This window comes from Xiphias gladius, chromosome 10, assembly GCF_016859285.1.
Source record: "Xiphias gladius isolate SHS-SW01 ecotype Sanya breed wild chromosome 10, ASM1685928v1, whole genome shotgun sequence".
In the NCBI taxonomy this organism is placed as follows: Eukaryota; Metazoa; Chordata; class Actinopteri; order Istiophoriformes; family Xiphiidae; genus Xiphias; species Xiphias gladius.
This window is the reverse complement of record NC_053409.1, coordinates 829,466-848,906: the sequence shown is the minus strand read 5'-3', so window position 1 is coordinate 848,906 and position 19,441 is coordinate 829,466. Positions and strand designations below refer to the sequence as shown.

Below are 19,441 nucleotides of genomic sequence, written 5' to 3'. Positions count from 1 at the left end.
GCAGCCCGCAACACAACAAGACACGCCCACCACCGGACACGCCCACGCGATGGGTGCCATTGGTCGGTTTTAACGCCAATTCCAAACGTGTTAACCCAATGGCCATTCAGTAGGCGTTACGCTAACAGAGATGTGCAATACTTTATTACCTGTAGTCTAGGCGGGATTTATGCCGCTGAGCAGCGTCTCTGAAAGTGTTTTCCATCCAAAAGCTTGTTTCACCACACACAGTGAGCCTGAATAAAAACAAACTGGCATGTATGTCCCTGTGTCCTCCTGTCATCATGACAATGACGTTGGCTAATTCAGCCATTTCCTGTATAATCCCTCTTTTTCTTGGTTTGTTTGTTTTTTCAGCGACCACTTTGGGTAATGGACTGCCTATAACATGTTCATGTTTTTTTAGTTAGTCAGTTTTTTTTTTTCACTTATGTTGCCTGTCAATAAAAGCCAAAAAAGCCATGCAATGACTAGGTTAAGGCAGCACCCATTTAGTTTGAAGAGTTATACTCCATTATGTTATATTGTATACATATATTTTATTATTCATGTATTATTTGATACATTATAATGAAATCCCACGGAAAGCAAATTTCAAGGAGCCACGCCCGCATTGTGGTATTAAAAATTTAAGGGAAAAAAATAGTAGCTCAAACCAGCACTGAATCACTGGTCTAGAACGGCATAAAGTGGGTTGTATGTTCACAGTGGAACAGACTAGTTCAGGTTCTACCAGCTGATCAGCCAGCAACCCTGTAGTGTGTGGCTTCAAGTTAAACACAGGCTGGTAGGGACAAACATGATGAAAATGTCCTGAATGTTTGGCCCAACTTTCCCTTCTTTTCTTTACATTTTTTTTTTACAACAAATTCATCCAAGTATTATGCATAGTTCTTGAGTCCCTTCTATTGATCAGTCACAGCTGTTAAAGTTTGAAATTACGTACTGTAACACCTAACCATTTCAGCTGCAAAGCTATTAATGTGTTATCACACTAACATCTACCAAACACGTTCCAGACCAAGGGATTACAAATATTGTTGCAGTGCATTCTGTGGCGTGTATGTAAGGAATGGATATGTGAGAGTACAATCTGATGTCAGTTTGTAGTCAGACTAGCAGCAGTAAACAACTGTTGTGGAAGAAATAAACAGAACAAAAGCAGCTTCAGTGATCAGTGTGTAATTTAACCTTAACTGGTGAAAGATGAACAAACACAGAGAACAAAACCAAACACAGCCACAAAACAATGACAACCCAGGGAGGTAATTAAGAGATGGGGCTCGTGCACTCCAGCCTTCAAAAAACATTCCCAGCTACGGTACGGAAGTCAGCGTCAGAGTAAAACCCCTGCAGGATTCCTCATCGTCCACTTCCCCATTAGCCTGCAGCACAGTCTTTATATAGTCTGGATGTTGAAGATTTCTGATCTGTACAGGTCTTAAGGGGCCAGGGAGGAACTGGGTTCAGACAAGGAACTGGAAGCTTTTATGCAGCAGGCTACAGAGGAGCCAGAGACTGCTCATGGAATGGTAGACGGTGTGGTCAAGCTCAGGCCATTGCATGGACTGAGAGCTGAGAGTCCTACGGTGGGCTCTGCTGTTGGAATTTGGACTCCACACGACCCACACTTGTGCTCATGGATAATAAACACATTTGTGCGGATGATGGTCTTTCGGGAATAACAACGATGATAGTGGTGGCTTTTTACACATCCTAGGTGGCACTGATAAATTTTATACCCTGCAAACAGAGAGAAAAATGTACATTACAAACCGCATTTCTGTTTTTCTTGTGACAGTGTTCACAACAACGATGATCTGTAAATTAGTTTCTAAATAAAAAACTTACCATCACTAAGAAATAAGTTGCATTTGCAGATTGTGTGTTACGAAATGGAACATTTACTTCTACCGTCACAGTCAATTACCGTCCTGTTTAACAGCAGATTCCTCATGGGTCTACACATTTGCCACCGGAGCAGGGTACTCTCCCAACTTGCTGCAAAACTGGAATTGGTATTTGTCTGGGACCTGTTTGTGTCCAGAGCACAAACAGTCCAGACAGATCGCCTTCCTGGGAAACCATAACATGAACCTGGAAGTAAACAAATGAAACACTTCGACATTTGTTTACACATGATTACATTAATATTTCATTGAAAAGACCTTAAGAATAACCTATTTCAATATAAACATACTTCTGTGACCAGTTCATTCTGCACATCACAAATGAACTGAAAACCTTAACTAAATCCTACAGCTAAGATCAGCCTAGCAATAACCACTACTCGAGGCAAGGCAGGTTTCAGTACTAAGTTACATAGAGCGTGGATAATATAGATCACTTATCAACTTTGGTGACAGCTCGTTATCTTTGCACCGAATGAGAGACCAAAACAGTCTTACCTTTTCACTGCAACAACAATCTGTTGTTCTACTAAGACATCTTGGTTGGTTCTTTGTTGTGATTTAGAACAGCACCAGACAAGGCACGTCTTTCAGTCCGCACTTCTAGACCTGTCAACCCGACCCATGGTGCAAACAGGCGCGCCCTGCAGGCTAGGATACTATTTACAGCATTACTACCCAAGTTCACTACACCTCGCTTTGTTACGCCTTTACAGATCCCCTCGCCAACGTAATCTAATCTGTCCAAATCTGTCAGTCATGCATGCCACACCAGTGGAACGGCTTGAAGTAATATGTTTTTACTGCTCTTGTGAAAGAGGTTTTCAGATATGTAGGCTACAGAAATGATCATAATAGATGCGTTCACAAATATATTAAGTTCATGGCATTCACTCCATTGTTAATGGTTGACAGTAAAGATGTGTACAGCTTCTGTGATTATTTATAGCCACAGGATAGTAGAAGATAAATGCATTTATTTAATCACCATCTATAGGTTACTTTCTAAATTGGTGGCCATTTCTGCCACTATATACTAACATTTTGTGATGCTGCCAAAGTAATAGCTCCACTAACAAAAAGCAACAAAATAACCTTAAAAGATCCCCAGAGCTGGATTAACCCACTAGTTTCTGTCAAAATTAGCTTTGGGACTTTACACATACAAGTCATTCAACCGCTCTGGCAAGAGCCCCAGATCCAGCCTGTGTCTTAAATCAGTGCCTAGTTCACTCTTTCACTCCTCCCTATATAATGGACATTCAATAATCAACCCTGTCTCCTCAAATACAACTAGACTGCAACAGCAAATACGTTTTGTAGGAAATGTAATTGTGACCGGTTGTTAATTGTGTTAATTTACATTTAATGTACATCTGCCGGTCATACAGGTACCTATCACTGAAAAAATGGTGCCCCTGAATATAATACAGAGATTATGTTTACTGCAAAATGTATTTGCTGTTGCACTTTTCAATTGCAATTATTCACTTTCTGACACTTAATTATCCTCATCATTTTCATCCTCACTGAAAGCTGTTAAGTAGGACAACTGTAGCCTAAGTTTCACATCTATAAAATGAGTTACATTGCACTGAGGGATTGTAAATCCATGAAAAGTAGCGTACATGCCCTGTTCTGGCTCGATTGTGGAACTTTTGAGGGCACTATATGCTGGATAAATTTGGCAGAATTCGGACTCTCAAATCAAATGACAGGCAGTATAATGTGCTGTACAATATAACATTGTACTGTTGCACTTTGGACACAGCCCCATTGTTCCTACACGGGAAAACTGCCCTCCCCAGGTTTGCTATGTGTCAGTTAGTTTGTGATAATCTGATTAAACACAAACATATTTCACAATATGCATCATGTGTGCATATTTCAGTGGAAAACAAATTTTGACATGGGGCCCCTAAATAAGACAGGATCTCATTTCATGTTTTATTGTGTTTTAGCATACTACCAAATTACATATTACAGTGGCCTTCAGAGCCCCTGAGGGTCTGTGGCCCTGGGCAGTTATCAGACATCATTCAATTTGTAATATCTGATCCATAGGCGATTACTGTCCCCAGAAATGGGTTGGCGCAACAAACTCTCAGTTTTATTCATCCATACAGTATCTACATAGTATAGGAGTTCACTTTAGCTGTCACAGAGAGAGATCCATCACAGGTAACATATCCCATTATCATATTCCATGTTCCAATTTCTTCCCTGAATGCTCCAGAGTGGGTCGGCAAGGTGCGTCCTATTCCAGAGGATCCTCTAAATGTGGCTGAGAAATGCAGCCTTCTCTCATCTGTATTTGGCGGGCACAACCTGCGCATCCTTCAAACTTAACTGTCTGTTATTGTTGGTTATGTTATTTGCTTGTTGTCCATCACGTGTTAAAGTGAAAGTTCACAGTAAGCACTGTGAACTCAGGTATCATGGGAATTTCCTTAGTTTACGACTGGTGTGTACCACTTCCATGGAGAAAAGCAGGTTCACAGGTTCAGCCTGGCCTTCAGAGCTTCTGACGGACAAACCTTTGTAGCCATATCCTTCAGAACATGTACGACCTGAACAGGGCTCCAGCTATTGTTTGGTTGTCTCCTGGTGACTGAACCATTAGTCATATCATACTGCAATCATGTCCTATCGGAAATACAGAAACAGCACCTTCCTAGAAGGGACACTGCTGACGGTAAATCTGACCAGTCGGTTCTGAGTCGGTTCTGTTCAAGGTTTCTACCTGTTAAAAGGGAGTTTTTCCTCGTCGGTTCTCTTTAAATATAACTATGAAGAGTCCTGATCTAGACCTGCTCTACATGAAAAGTGCCCTGAGATAATCTCTGTTATGATTTGGCTCTATATAAATAAAACTGAATTGAAAATTGAATTCAATCAATATTGTAATGTAACAAAGTACAGTTACTTGCAGTTGTACAGTTTTGAGGAACTCTACTTTTACATCACTCGGCTTTTTCAATTTCTTTTTTTGCTACTTTATACTTGTACTCCATTACTTATCTGAAGAAAATATTGTGATTTTCACTGCTTTTTAACAGTTACAGTTAATCTTTACTTTCCTCATTAATATTTTTACAAAGAAAACAGATGATGGCCTTATAAAATACTAACTTCTAATTATAAAAAGCTGTTTTTCAATTCTGGTGCTGCTGTTTGACTAAACTATATATTTCTTCCACCGCTGCACTTCACTTCTTGAATAATCTCATTACTAGTATTGCATTCCTAATATTACCCCTAGTGTTAACTTTCAGCAATACCCCAAAATGTTATACAAAACTGTGATGTATATGAAATACTCCCTGGGGTAGGGGGTTGGGGTCAAATTGTCATCAAAGCCCAGGAAGGCTTGGGCTTGCCCTGATGTTGCGGTTTGTCATTCTGACAGTGAGGCATGGGATTACATGCCGCTTGTAAGCAGTGTAATCCCAGCTAATCTGGGATTCAGTTTCACTCTGCGCTGTGGACACAACCTCAGACTAGAGAGGTCTGGAAATATGGAGATACCAATGGCCTGCCGGAGTACGGGGTTTGTCTGTTGAAGGATGTATCTGCTGGTCCTTGTTCACATCTTGCAGTCCTCTCTGTTGGCAGTCCACTCCTGTCCAGCTTTATGTGCCTGCACGTTTGGAAACAGTGGAATAGCAGAGCTCAGGTTGAGTGAGGCTGACTTCATTCTCTTCTTTGTGTTTGTGTGTTTATTGATTTGTTTCTCCATGTAAATAACTCATTATAGCCTGTAATATCTTGTGAATTATCTTATTATTGAAGCTCCATTTGAACTAACACAGTAGTGCTAATGCTACAGATGTTATCACCAAGTGGGTCAGATGGTGACATGTTAGTAAATCACTGAATAGTATCCCATATTGCAAAAAGAAGGTGTAATCATATGGTCTGCCCAATGCATATTAGTTTACATTGTAGCTAATGGTGCTTTACATGCACAGGAACAGGACTGCAGTGATTTTGTCGCAACCAAATTTAGTGCAGGCACACAAACGTGTATCAGTGCTGACAATGATACAGTACATGTGTTGAACAGTGGGCAGCGTTACTGTTGATTTTGAATAAAACATGTACATTTACTTGCTGAAGACCATCCTTACTTATGGAGGATGGGGAGTGCCACCAGAAATATTGTACAGTAAACAGTCAGTTTTTCAGCGATTGATTGTAATAAATTAAAACATTTCTGACTACAAATTATTTATAAAGTGATTTGTGAGATTAAAAAGATTAAAACTAAAAAAGAGTTAATTGTAAATGCAATTTAAGAATATTTTCTTGAGCCATATAAACAATTTCACTCATTCATGTATTTTTGTAAAGAAAAAAATGCAAATGGTTTATTCCATATTTCATCATTACATTTTTAACTAACATATTTAATGATTATTTATTACTTTTTAGCTAGTTTAAATAATTGGAATATAAACGCAAATCAAATAGATAATTTCTAACATAGAATATAACATTGTACTGCTGCAGAGCAATTGGTGGTAGTAATGTGGTGTAAAACAGTATGGAGCCTGGAGAGACCCACTGGAATAAGGAGAGACTTTTACAGCGTTTAATTATAATTAATCAATAAATTTACAATTAAAAAAATAATTGAAAGAATGCATTATACAACTCAAAATTAAAAGGAATGTTAAAAGATCACATTGTCCAGTTCATTATTTGTATCCTTATTCTGTCTTCAAACTAAAAAAAATTTTTTTTTAAAAAACAATCCAAACAAAAATCCAAATTAAATGTATTTTAAGTACAGCTTTTTGATACAGTTTCTTGCTTTAATATTTACAATTCCCATTTCCTGATCACTTTCATTTCAAGAAAGCTCCCTCTCTCCACCCCCTAAACGTTTAACGAAGTCCAACCCACAGAGCAACAGCTGCAGCTCGAACTACACAGCTTTTACTACTGCTGTGTGGCACACTGATGGCACGCTCCAAAATCCATATAAAAGGAGACATGTGCCAGTAGAATAGGAGAAGAGGGAGATTGGGAGCTGATGTCAACGATGCAGATTTCAAAAATAAATAAATAACTCAATAAAGGCCTTTGCAACTGAATCTCCAGGTGGGAACCGCGCTCAGCATGTTTGTAAGGCCTTGCAACACACATACCATGCACTGGTTAGAAGGTTCCTACAAATGTTTGTTTAAAAACTGAAAACTCCACATTGTGCCTAGAATTCATTTATCACACATATACTCCGAAACACCTTGTATTTATTCCCACGCCACAATCCAGCTTCAACACAAATTTGTTTTTATGGAAGCTTTGTTTGCCATCTTTAAAAAAGAATATAGAATAAAAAGAAAGAGCACAATCAAATAGAGCAAATGATACGCTCAGAAAATGCATGTCTATATATTTATCCATCCCAACTTTAGCCCTTACAGGTTTGTGTTTAACAACAGGTGGGTGCAGTGCAGTGACCCCGGAATCTTAGCTGTTCCAATTAATATCCCAGCGGACACAGTCAAACTGCGTCTAGAGAAGACCTTGATCTCCAGGGTCCCCAGGGCAGCCTTCTACAACCTGTCAGAGCTGCAGTTCTTGTGGCTGGCCTACAACTCCATCACATCCATCCACCCCAGCAGCTTTGTCAACCTGAAGGCCCTGCGAGAGCTGCGTCTGGATGGGAACCTCCTGACATCCTTCCCCTGGGAGGGGCTCAGGGACATGCCCCACCTCCAAACTCTGGGTCTCCACAACAACCGTCTGTCCAGCCTTCCTGCCCACGCTGCGCTCTTCCTCCCCAACATCACCTACCTCGACCTGTCCAGCAACAGGTGGGGCCACATGCTACAGAACCATGTGGCCAGCCTACTGATATAGAGAGCTGTCAGTAGTTTTCAATAGATACATTCAATCTTCCTGTCCTCCTCTTTTTGTTTCCTAACCTTTTCTTTCCTTTCTTTTTTCTTTTTCTTTCCCTTCCTCCTCTCATTGTCTCCTTTCCTTTCATCTCCTTTGCTCTCCTTTGCTTCCCTTTCCTCTCTGTTTTCCTGTCCTTGTCTCGTTTGGTTTGGTTTGGTTTCTTTTGGTTTTGTTTTGTTTTGTTTCCTCTCCTTCTTCCATCTCCTCTCCTCATCTTTCTTTTCCTTTTCTCTCCTCAGGCTGACTATTTTATCTGCCGAGCTACTGGACCTTTGGTTTCCTCTCCCAGGACAACAGGGGGGACCAGTACAAAGACGAATTTTGGGTACAGTTTGTTTTGGAGCAATAGAGATACATTATATTCTATTGCTGTCTAAAGCAGCTACAATTGATGTAAATCAGGAAAAACATGAAGATGCCCAATTACTTTCAGGCCAATAGAGCTTTACTCCTATTTTGTCACTGTGATGTTTGTAACATCATACTGTACGTGTTGTTATCAAATGGAACTCTATGGAGCTCTATATGAGATGGTCAGTTTCAAGAAGAAGAAAGTGACAACACTACTGCTACAGTCTTGGTTGAAATTACTGGCACCCCTGAAGTTTAAGAACAGAATTTAGAATATCTTCAGAAATAACTGCAAATTAACCAATTTTGTAAAATCTGATTTTTTAAATAAAATGTCCAAAGTTACTGAATGAAAGAACATTTTAAAAAGAAAAACTTGCAGAATAGTGAAATAATAAAAATACAAAATGTACCTCAGACCCATTTATTGGCACCTTTCACTAATATTTGGTTATAGAACAATTTGCATCAGTGGCAGCCTCTAAACGTTTCTTGTAGCCTTCTAGAAGCTTCTCTCACCTGTCTGCTGGTAGTCTCTGTCACTCTTCCATTGATATGCATTCAAGCTCTTCTAAGTTCGCAGTGAGATTCCAGCTCTCTCCAAAGGTTATCTAATGGGATCTAGATCAGGACTCACAGCTGGCCATTTTAAAACAGTCCATCTTTTCCTTTTCAACTACCCTTCTGCTGAGTGTATATTTTGGATTGTTGTCCTCCTGAAAGAGCCAAGACCTTTGCCTCAAACCTAGTTTTCTGACACTGGGTAAGACATTTCGCTTTAAAATGCCTTGGTAATCCTATGGTTTCATCATTCCTTTGATGCATTCAATGCCTCCAGTACCAGACGCAGCAAAGCAGCCCCACAGCCTGATAGAACCTCCACCATGTTTACTGTAGGTAGGATGTTCTTTTCGTTGTGATCTTCATTTTGTCACCTATAATCAAACATGAGCTTCATTCCCAAAGAGCTCTACATTGGTTTCATCTGTCCATAGAACATTATCCCAGAAAGACTGTAGCTTATCTATGGAAGTTTTTGCAAACATTATCCTTTTTGTGCCTTTCTTTCAATAGTGGTGTCTCCTTGGCCTTCGCCCATAGAGCCCTACTTGGTTTAGTGTGTGGCGTATGGTACGGGCTGAAACCACCACTCCAGATTGGTCCAGGTCAGCCTGAAGCTCTTTAGATGTCTTGTGTGGTGTATTTTCCACAATCCGCATCAACCTTCACAGACTTCTCTCATTGAGTTTCTTCTTAGGGTCACGTCCTGGAAGCGTCTTATCAGTTTTATGACTGTGAAACTTCTTGATAAGATTACCAACTGTTGAAACAGGGATTTCCAGATCTTTGGCGATTGCCTTGTAGCCTTTGGAATTGTTCTGTTTTTAGATAAAATATTCTGATTATACACTTACAAAAATTAAATTGCATTTATTCCTAAGGATATTCTAAATTCTGTACTTACAATTCAGGGGTGCCACTAATTTCAACCAATACTGTTGGTAGTTCAAAACAGATGGACACAACTCCCTTCAAGGCAAAGTCCCATTAGTTAATTTTTTTTCTCCTCTATTTCTATAGGTAGCTTCAAACGGCATCGTGTTTTACCTTTCTCTTGGGAAAAGTCATCATGAACAACCCACTCTAGTAGTATTCATCAGTAAAGCTCACAAGTAATGAGAACATTGGTTGTACACATCTGTCACCTGTACATTACTTCTCATGACAAAAAACACCTACAGTACAAGCTTACCTTATACAAACTGTGTAAATGAACGCTTACTCTAAGTGTAAAATATGTGTGGGAATTTCATGCTTTTCTTTAGGCTCTGATACAGTATATCCTACTTGGTGCTAAAATACCTCAGAAGTGTCTGAAAAGCAAACATCATAGATAGATAACAGACATCACTGTTAATAGTTTTTATTGTGAAACTGTCTTTGGTGGAAAATTGTTTCAGAGAACAATACTTCTGAACAACAATACTGAAATAAACTATTATGCAGAATTGAAAACCTGCCATTACAGCCACCTCACTGTCCTCAGAGAAGGCTTTCCCCTCAATTTATGACACATATCAAACATGACAATGATATTAACAAGTCAAATTGTCCTGGTTGCCCAGGTCTCCATGACAACCCTTGGTTGTGTGACTGCCAGATCTCCATGGTGGTGTCCTTGTCCATGTCCCTTGGGAGTCCTGTAGTTCTCATGGACCAGTTGCTGATGTGCAGCAGGTCTCTGGGTCAGTCAGGGATGCTGCTGACCCAGGCTGAGCTATCCCGCTGTATGAGGCCCTCGGTCCAGCCTGCAGCCACCATAGTCACCTCTCCCCTGGGCAGTAACGTAATCCTCCGCTGTGACGCCACTGGTTACCCAACTCCAACCCTGACCTGGATCAAAACCTCAGCCTACTCTGGTAAGCATTCAGGCTTACTATCTGGTGATTAAGTGGTGTTACTAACATCTGAGCATCAGTCAAGTCATGTTGTCATTTGCTTCTCTGTACAGGTTGTTGCCAGCAACACATCCTTGAGACCTCCGAACAGCTACCCAGGAATTTGGACAGCTGTAAGTTGTGTGTGTGTGAGATGAGGATTATCATTCATTTTCCATTTATTCTATTTATTTGTTTATTTAACAGGGGGAATACAGATACAATACCATAGCTGTTACATACAGATAAGCAATGCAACAGATGTAATGTATACAGGGCGTCTAGCCGAATCTGATGAGCAATCCCTGTCCCTGGGTAAGCCTTTAAATCTAGGTTAAAACAGCAAACAAATGAGGAGATAAAACAGAATCAGAATCAAAACACCTATAATTGTAACAGTGTGTGTATAAACGTGAATGCCTATGCACTATGTAAGCATGGATTTTACAAGTGAATCCAATCAAAAGTTAGTCATCTTTGTTGTTGTTTAATTGCTCTGATTGGGTTCTCAGTTGTGTTGGTGAGGTGTTCCATGACTGTCAGCTCTTTACTGACCAAACGTTGTTCCTCCTCTTGGAACTCTACAGTTACCACTCATTGCCCGTCTGGTCATGACTCCTTAACTACTAGAATTTTTATCTGGGACAAGGATATTTATTTACTTAGATATTGTTTGTATGAATGAGAACTTTATAAAATTGTCAAAATTGTAAATTATATTTTTGCAGAATTGACAATGATGCCATTTCATTGGTGTCTGATCCATGACCTTCAAGGTTTGTCTGTATAATGAAATTATAGGCTTGTTTACTGATTGGGAGGACTGCCCCCATGTGATCACACAGTAGGATATATCACTCACTTCCTCCATTTCCTTTGAATCTGTACCTATTATAAATCTATCACACATTTTTCTCTGAAATGAAAAGTACATTGAAACAGTTTTGATGATTCACTGAGCAGTTATCCTGCATCCACTGTGAGACACTGAACATCTGCCTAGTGAGCAATTCATTGACACCCAACCTCTTTACAGCTTTAGGTAGATCATTATTATGTAAGCAGAAAAGCAACGGGCCCAATACTTAGCCTTGAAGTGATTTTACGTTTTAAACACACTGCTGTCTACATTCCAATTATGATCTAAACCAGCTTACAGCTCATTGAGAAAAATAAAGTTGTTTTAATTTATTTAGAAGTAAAAAAAGGTTGCTCTGTGCATTTGTAGCAGTTGTGCACACTCTTTTTTGCTGTGTGATGAATCAGGCACAAACCATCAGCTTTTGGCTCCAACCAGCCGTTTATTCTGATAACAACAGATTAATAGTAGGTCTCTCACTGCTGACTTCACAGTAACAAACTCCAGAAAACACTAAAACAAAGAAATAAATAATTTGGCTTACTGTTGGTTACAAAGTTACAAAGTAATCAAGCTAGAAAAGTCCCGGATAATGATAATGTGGTGATCCAACAAATTACTCTACATTAAATTATTCACAACCATTATCATCACAGATGCATTTTCTGTGGCAACTGGAAGCCAATGCAGATAATACAGTTTTAGCCAGAAAAACAAACTTATGAAGGTATTTTAACAGAGCTTATTACAGGATACAGCAGACAGCAGAGGGCACTGACGTTACACACAACACACCAGTCCCAGTGAGAAAATAATAGTAATACATTATGAGGAATATCAACAATAATAAAGTGGGAAGTGACTAATAATACATTTCATTTATAGCAATAATGGTAAATATTTGCAAACAACAGCAAGTAATGACTAGTGATCACAAGTGGAGTCCATAACGCCGCTACATGTTCATATGCAGGACGTCACTCTCCGGCGTCCATATCTCTACTCTCTTCCACTCTCTCTCTCAAGCTGGCTCATATTACGAAAGACCCGCCCCTCCCCTTCCTACACATGTCTGGACCTAATTTTTTGAGTTTTAACTAAAGGCATGTATCCTGTATCATGACTAAACCAGGTCTGCTGCATGTTATTATTTTGCCAGAAAAAAAACCCCCTTAAGATCTGGCATTGGTGATTAGCTGGGATCTGAGATGTTCATGTAGTGTATTACCATAGCTCTCTGATCATGTACCATATTGTGTTAACAGGGGATTAGTTCTGTTACTGCTTGGCTCCTCTGAGAGCTTCCTCAAAATGCAAAGCTTTTCCCACCAAATCTAACTAGAAAATCATTTGATATACATTGTCAAAAGTCAAAGAGACAGTGAAGCTAATTGTTGTTGAGAGCTACGTGTCACTAATGCGGGAAATAAAGCAGACATGGTTTTTTTTTCGGATCTCGGGCTCTGAGAGTACAACTAGACTTTAGTTGGGTCTGGTCTCAAAGAGTGCCTGTTTGAAACTCTGTGCTATTGTTAGAGCGAAACGTGTGCTGAGAGCTAAGACTGTACACTTTTTTTATATTCCAGTTATGCAGGGATCTCCTCGAGTGGGGGTTTGCTGGTCAATAATTAGCCTGAATGGATTATCATACAAAGACGCTGGTGAATACCGCTGCCAGGCACGGAACATGGCAGGAATAGCTGAAGCCCCGATCAAACTGAAGGTGGTGGGCATCACAAGACTATCCCGTCTTCCAAAGAAGAAGTCCCAAAAGACTCCGCCCAAATCATCATCAAAATACAGGAAGCCAAACCAGAATGCAGCTACTATCAACACCCCGTCAATGAAGGAGAATCAGATACTCCAAAACATCACGCCACCTTCCATTGACAAGACCCAGACTACTCCCAATCTTGTGTCCAAAGTCTTCCCTGTAGACAAGTACAATAAAGGGCACAAAATGAATTACCCAGGTGAAAAGAAAAAGAGCCAGACATCCATCAAGTCTACACCTGAGTCCTCAGACAACACTACAGCTGCTCTTTTGTCAGAAACACTTATGAGATATAATGACGATGGTCAGGGTCAGTGACGTGGTTAACTTCGACATGGGGATACAAATAAAACTTCATTGGTTGTGAACCTCTATTTTTAGACTTCTGTGCATTATTCTACATTCTGCACTGTAGAATAATGCACATTTTGTTGATGAGCTATCCTGTCAATTTAACTGGTTTAATTTGTAAAAATAAAATGTGTGACACATAGGAACTTGGATGTAGCGTCAGTGATGTACCTATAGTTTTCTGTAAGGATCTTTTGGTTTACGGCAGAGGTCTCAAATTACTGACCTTTGAGCCAGATCCAGCCTGCAGGATAAGGCCCCCAAATGTTTGTAACTCACTGTTATAAATCCATTTTGATCATTGGTCATCATTTATTTTAAACTTATCTATTGATTTCTCTACCAGGTTGCAAAATCAGAGCATAAAATTGGGTCTAGGACCATCACCTCTCCGATTCACACCCGATACCTGACACCAAAAAGGTCTCGTTCATGAAGCCAGACCTGGGGTAAGCATGGATTTCTCCACTGTGGTGGGAAAGTTGAAGCCTTGACATAACATAGGCAATTTCATAATCACAGGCACCAGAGACGGCACAGAGGGAGGAACTATGTCTACTACTTCCGCTTCCAAATAAGCAGTGTGAGAAAATGAAACAGGGAGAAAATGGCTGTTTTTCCATCGGAGCAGAACGGTAAAGAGGAAAGGGAAAGATGAATTGCTCAGCCTTGAAATTATAGCTTAACTGTATTGTTGGAAAATTAAAACACTGGAATTTCTTTTTATACTCCAAAGTGTTCAACTAACCCCTTGATGGAGGACAATTTGGCCAATGCCCCCCAGGTAATTTCAGTTTGAGAACCCTGGTTTACTGCTTCCTACCACAATTACAAATTTGGCTAATCTGTTTTTCCCTATTCTTGCTCTCTCTGATCCAGATTGTGAGAAAGAGCAAGAGATATATGAAATGTATGATAAATACTGGAAATCTTCTTTGATATGACTTTACATCTAAATGTAACATGACCAGTAGGTGGTACCAGTAGATACAATATATTAACTCTCTGTGACACTTTCAACTGGGCTTTATAACAAGTGTACTATACATATTTGTTCTTGCAAAATTTTTTCTTTATTTCTTTATTTAAACTTACCAACAAACAGGCCTTTTTGTCCTACCTCAAGCATTGACAGAGTAAAAAAACAATAACAACGAAGATCTATTTATTGGAGTTGCAATCAATAAATAAATAAATAAATAAATAAATAAATAAATAAATAAATAAATAAATAGCATCACATACTTTTGGGAAGATTCTTAAGATTATGAAAGTATTAGATCACAGGACCCCAAATGGGAAAGAAATTGTGTGCAGAGCATCTGAGTGCAAACTTTATTTTCTCGATGTTCATAAACATCATCAGGTCTTTGAGCCAGAGGGATGCCTCAGAGTGGGCTCCCATTTTGATACGATTCTTCTTCTCGCCAATGACGATGCAAATGCTAATAATAATAATAATAATAATAATAATAATAATAATAATAATAATAATAATAATAATAATAACATTTAATTTAATCCTCAGTGGTTCTGCTGATTGACCAGAACCCCACAGATACCTCTCCAAATGTTTTTGGAGATATATTTAAAAATATTTGTCCGCTCAGTAGATGGGTGAGAGCTACTAGAGAGCCATCATATCTATCACACGTCTTGTCAAAATTAGGATATATCTTCAAGAGCTTGGCATTTGAATAGCAGGATAGGTTCAGTACGCTTTGAAGGAGACTAACATCACAAATGCAAGTTATACAACCTTGAGGGGGAGGGTGGGGTTTCCAAGATATATTCGAGTCCTGATTTTTGAGGCACACTGGGAAATTTTGGATTATGGTAGTGATCAAAATGATGCATCTGAAAATAAGAGAATAAGTCTGGATTAGGTTTTTTGATAAGTCATTAAAGGTTGCACATATAGCATCAATCTATAGGTCCTTATAATTTCGCAGTAGCTGAGGCAAAATGGTGTTTTTTTTACATTGGGCTCACTTATAAACCAGAGATCTAAATCGGTAGATGCCACAGTGGGGTAAGAAGAATACTGAGTAGGAAGGAGGGGTAATTCTGAAGTCCCCAAGCCTAAAAAGGTGGATGAAAAACATTAATTTGTTTCATTTTGACACCAATCTTTTCTGAATATCTATGGCTTGATACCAATAGTTTGCCATTTCAAATTGCTCAGTTATCTTCAAGGAAAGATGATCCCTGCTATGATACAGTTCTATCAGATGAGATCACTGAATTGCTTCTCAAATCTAAAAGCCAAAATATTAGCACACCAGTTCAGACAAATAGCTTCATTTTAATCAAATTCTTAAAATTTCCACATCTCCGGGATTAATAATTGACCCAATTTAAATTAATGAGGAATTTAAAAAAAAATGAACACCTCCTGTAATAATTCAGATTATGATTTGGACCCTTTAAAACTGGATAATTTCTTTAATTCACTTAATATCCCCTTAATCAGACAGGAACTATCAAAAACCTGGACTAAGGGTAAAACTTCCTTAAGCAGCCTAGTTGGGAAGGGGTCTAAGAGACAAGATGGTTTAGATGGAGACATTATTGAAGTTAGTTGGTGAAGGTCAATGGGAGAGAAACTGTCTAAGTATATATCAGGTTTAACTATAACTAATAGAACAGGCTTTAAAGTTTTCCATGATGGATGTGTAAGACTAAGAACCAGGCTTTTGAATGAATTATAATTGAGTTTAGGTTTAGGGTTGATTATTAGGCTTGAGTTGAAAATGGCTACAACTCCACCTCCTCGGCCGGTGCCTGGAGGAATGTGAGTATTGATATGACTGGGGGAGTGGATTCATTTAGGCTAGCATATTCATCATGACACAGCCAGGTTTCAGTGAGACTAAATATAAAAATATGATGTTCTGATGTTAGATTATTTACTAGTACAGCTTTAGATGGGGGCGATTTAATGTTTAAGAGTTCATATTTAATTCTCCTATGTTGTACTTCTGCAGTGGTGGTCTTGATTTTTATTAGGTTTCTGTGTACAACTCCTCTCCTGTTTATTTCTGAGTTAATTAATTTAGGTGGTCGGGGGGCAGAAACAGTCTCTGTGGGGGTTTGGGTGGGTGACTGCTGTACTGGAAGCACAGAGAAGCGTGTAAGACTGCAACTCTGCCTCCTGGTCTCAACTCTGGGTTGTCATGGTTTTGGTCTACTAATAAAGTCAGTCAGATTTCTAGATATGAGAGCTGCTCCATCCAAAGTGGGATGTATCCTGTCTCTCTTAATCAGACCAGGTCTTCCCCAGAAAGTCCCCCACTTATCTCCAAAGCCCACGTCACTTGCTTGACTACACCTCGACAGCCAGCAGTTGAATGATGTCATGCAACTGTACATGTCATCGCTGGTCAGATTAGGCAGGGGCCCAGAGAAAACTACAGAGTCTGACATTGTCTTTGTATGTGTACACACAGAATCAACCTTAATTTTAGTGACCACCGGTCACTTGGTGTAATCAGGTGTCGTTACTGCTGATGTGAATAACAATCTTACTATATTTATGTTTATCTTTAGCCAGCAGTTTCAAATAGGATTCTGCATCGGAGGAATAACTAAAAATAAGACACACTGAGCAAGAGAGAGAAGAAGAGAGAAAAGCCATTGCTAAATGCTAAGCTAAAGTAACTGGCCCATCTGAAAAGTGTGTAAACAACTGTGAAGTAGTGAGAAAATCTCTAAAAGAAGGAGAGAGCTAAGGCTGCTTAAGCAAAACGAATGTAGGTTTAAATATACAACGGGTAATTAGCAGTTGTAATGGAGAAAATAGCAAAATTAACTGGGTAAAGGCAGAGCAGCAAAACTCGCTACCAGTCACACAAACACTGGCAACAGGAAATGACACAATACGCTTACCTCAGCACGTCACCTTGTTATACCATCTGTAAAAAAGCTGAAGATGAAAAGAGGATGGTTCTACAACAGAATAATGATCTTAAACACACCTCAGAATCTAAACACACCTCAAAATCCGTAATCCAAAATCCATTCTCCTATTTGGCTCCTCTGATTCGATTTCCTCAGCGTCTTGTCCTCACTGTGCGGCCCCACTGCCCCTGCTCACTCGGACTGCTGCGGAAGACAAGAAAGCACCCTCAGTCATGGATACACACAAATGGGGACTCAGGCCCATGTTTGGTTTGCTTGGCCACTTCCCTTTACTAAGCTTATAACAGGCGTTAAACCAGGTCTTTCTGCCTCTGCGTTCATCCAGCTTGTCCACGGCTGTCCGTTTTGTTACCTCATCTCGTGCTGTATTTCTGCTCCATCGCCCCATGTTCTATCGGCAGACTTGCTCAGTGGAGCAGCTTCAACTCCACGGTCCAAACTCTAGGTGCACTGGAATCGGAATGGGGGGACAATGAGACTATTTGTGCCCCCACTTTAAGGTTTTATGAAAATAGAGTGGTAAAGCTACTGCGTCCCTACCTCACCGTGCCGATGTCGATGAGGAGTTTCTCAAGTCTCTGTCGTTTGAAGACCTGCATCTCATCTACAATGACAGAGGAAAGGCTTAACAACCTGCTTTTCCTGCACATCCACAAAGACCTGAATGATTAATTGGACATGAACAAAGTCTTAAATAGTTTTTGCACAATCAGTACTGGGACTAAACCTTAATCTGTTTGTATGTTAGTAGGCATACTGGATGTAAAGTATTAATAGGCTATGGATCTGTTTCAAACCTTTTTTTAAAAAAAAAAAAAAAAAAAATCATACTGACTGGTTGGTTGGTTGGTCACAGTGTAACAGTTCTCAGAGTGAAAAGCATAAGGGTCTGTATCAACAGGAGCCAGGACCCTCCTTCTGAGTCGTGTCTACACCTGAAGTGTGAGAAGAGGGAATGCATTTCTTACCATATTTTTTTTACAAAAACAGTAGGCTAGGCTGAGATTGAAAGCAAGTTGACTGAAAAAGTTCACTAGCCTATTACATCATCCAAAGCTGGAAATATCCCCCCCACTTCAAAACTCATTCTGGCGCCACTGGTTGTGTGTGTAGCTCTCCTCCCTCCAGTCACGCTGGGGTCTGTTTTCTCTCCCCTCTCCCTACCTATCTCACATCAACACTTCAAACGCTGCCCTTTGGCGGCCAATCTTGAGCTCTGGGGGGTGTGGCCCAGTTAATCACAGCTGTTTCTTATTACCATGATCCCCAGCCCCAGCAAATCCATAAAACCATGCAATGAAAACTCTACAAAACCATGTTATATAAAACTAGTTAAACCATTCAATACACATGAAGACCAATAAAAACAAATGTAAAATATAACTGATAACACCCAAACTGAATGATAAATTAAAACATATGGATGTTGGGATCAAGTGAATTTAAAAAAACAAAAAAACCTAGTTTAAAAGAAAGTCCCCCCCTGACATTTATCTCAATGTATTACTGTCTTTATTCCAGACAGTTTGTTTGCTAAACTTGATACCCAGACTAAACAGTTTCTACAAAGACCAAAATTACACGGTGGTCTAGCACTCCCCAATTTTAGATCTTAGTACTGGGCTACCAATCTCCAGATTATCCACTACTGGCTGCGATACGATATAGACCCCTTGCCTACCTGATTAAAGCTGAAGACCTCTTGCTCTAAACTGGCATCTTTGTCTACACTGGCCCACTCTCTTTCTAATGACTCTTTGCTTCCATAACCTAAAATATGATTGTAAAAGTCTTACTTTGACTTTCCAGCCCCAACACTATCCGCTCCAAAAGTCCTAAACCTTGCCTTCCCTCCATCTTCGAATGATGGAGCATTTTCCATATGGTCAAAGCAGAGCATCAATGAGGTCAAAGACTTATACAC

The 19,441-nt window shown here is 39.6% G+C and overlaps 1 protein-coding gene and 1 long non-coding RNA gene across 3 annotated transcripts; one reads left to right on the top strand and one right to left on the bottom strand.

The window, feature by feature from the left end:
• The first annotated feature begins 7,298 nt into the window (after positions 1-7,298).
• lrit3b (leucine-rich repeat, immunoglobulin-like and transmembrane domains 3b) lies at positions 7,299-13,563 on the top strand. Its single transcript, XM_040137325.1, has 5 exons — positions 7,299-7,735; positions 8,063-8,148; positions 10,301-10,584; positions 10,986-11,010; positions 13,058-13,563. The coding sequence occupies exons 1-5, from the start codon at positions 7,299-7,301 to the stop codon at positions 13,561-13,563; spliced, it is 1,338 nt and encodes a 445-aa protein (XP_039993259.1).
• Positions 13,564-15,124: 1,561 nt separating this feature from the next.
• On the bottom strand, positions 15,125-18,674 carry LOC120795015. 2 transcript variants are annotated; one of them, XR_005708189.1, is made up of 6 exons: positions 18,563-18,674; positions 18,353-18,452; positions 18,058-18,121; positions 17,870-17,967; positions 17,592-17,700; positions 15,125-15,453 (listed from the first exon to the last, which is right to left on the bottom strand). It is a non-coding gene; the product is annotated as an uncharacterized LOC120795015 (long non-coding RNA). The 2 variants fall into 2 exon arrangements; XR_005708190.1 differs by lacking the exon at positions 18,353-18,452 and having other exon boundaries at positions 18,486-18,673.
• Positions 18,675-19,441: the final 767 nt, after the last annotated feature.

Excerpts from the sequence above, each read along its gene's own strand:
- lrit3b (XM_040137325.1), top strand. The coding sequence starts at position 7,299 with ATGCATGTCTATATATTTATCCATCCCAACTTTAGCCCTTACAGGTTT. Across the intron at positions 7,736-8,062 it reads CTCGACCTGTCCAGCAACAG|GCTGACTATTTTATCTGCCG; the intron begins GTGGGGCCACAT and ends TTCTCTCCTCAG. Across the intron at positions 8,149-10,300 it reads AGTACAAAGACGAATTTTGG|GTCTCCATGACAACCCTTGG; the intron begins GTACAGTTTGTT and ends CTGGTTGCCCAG.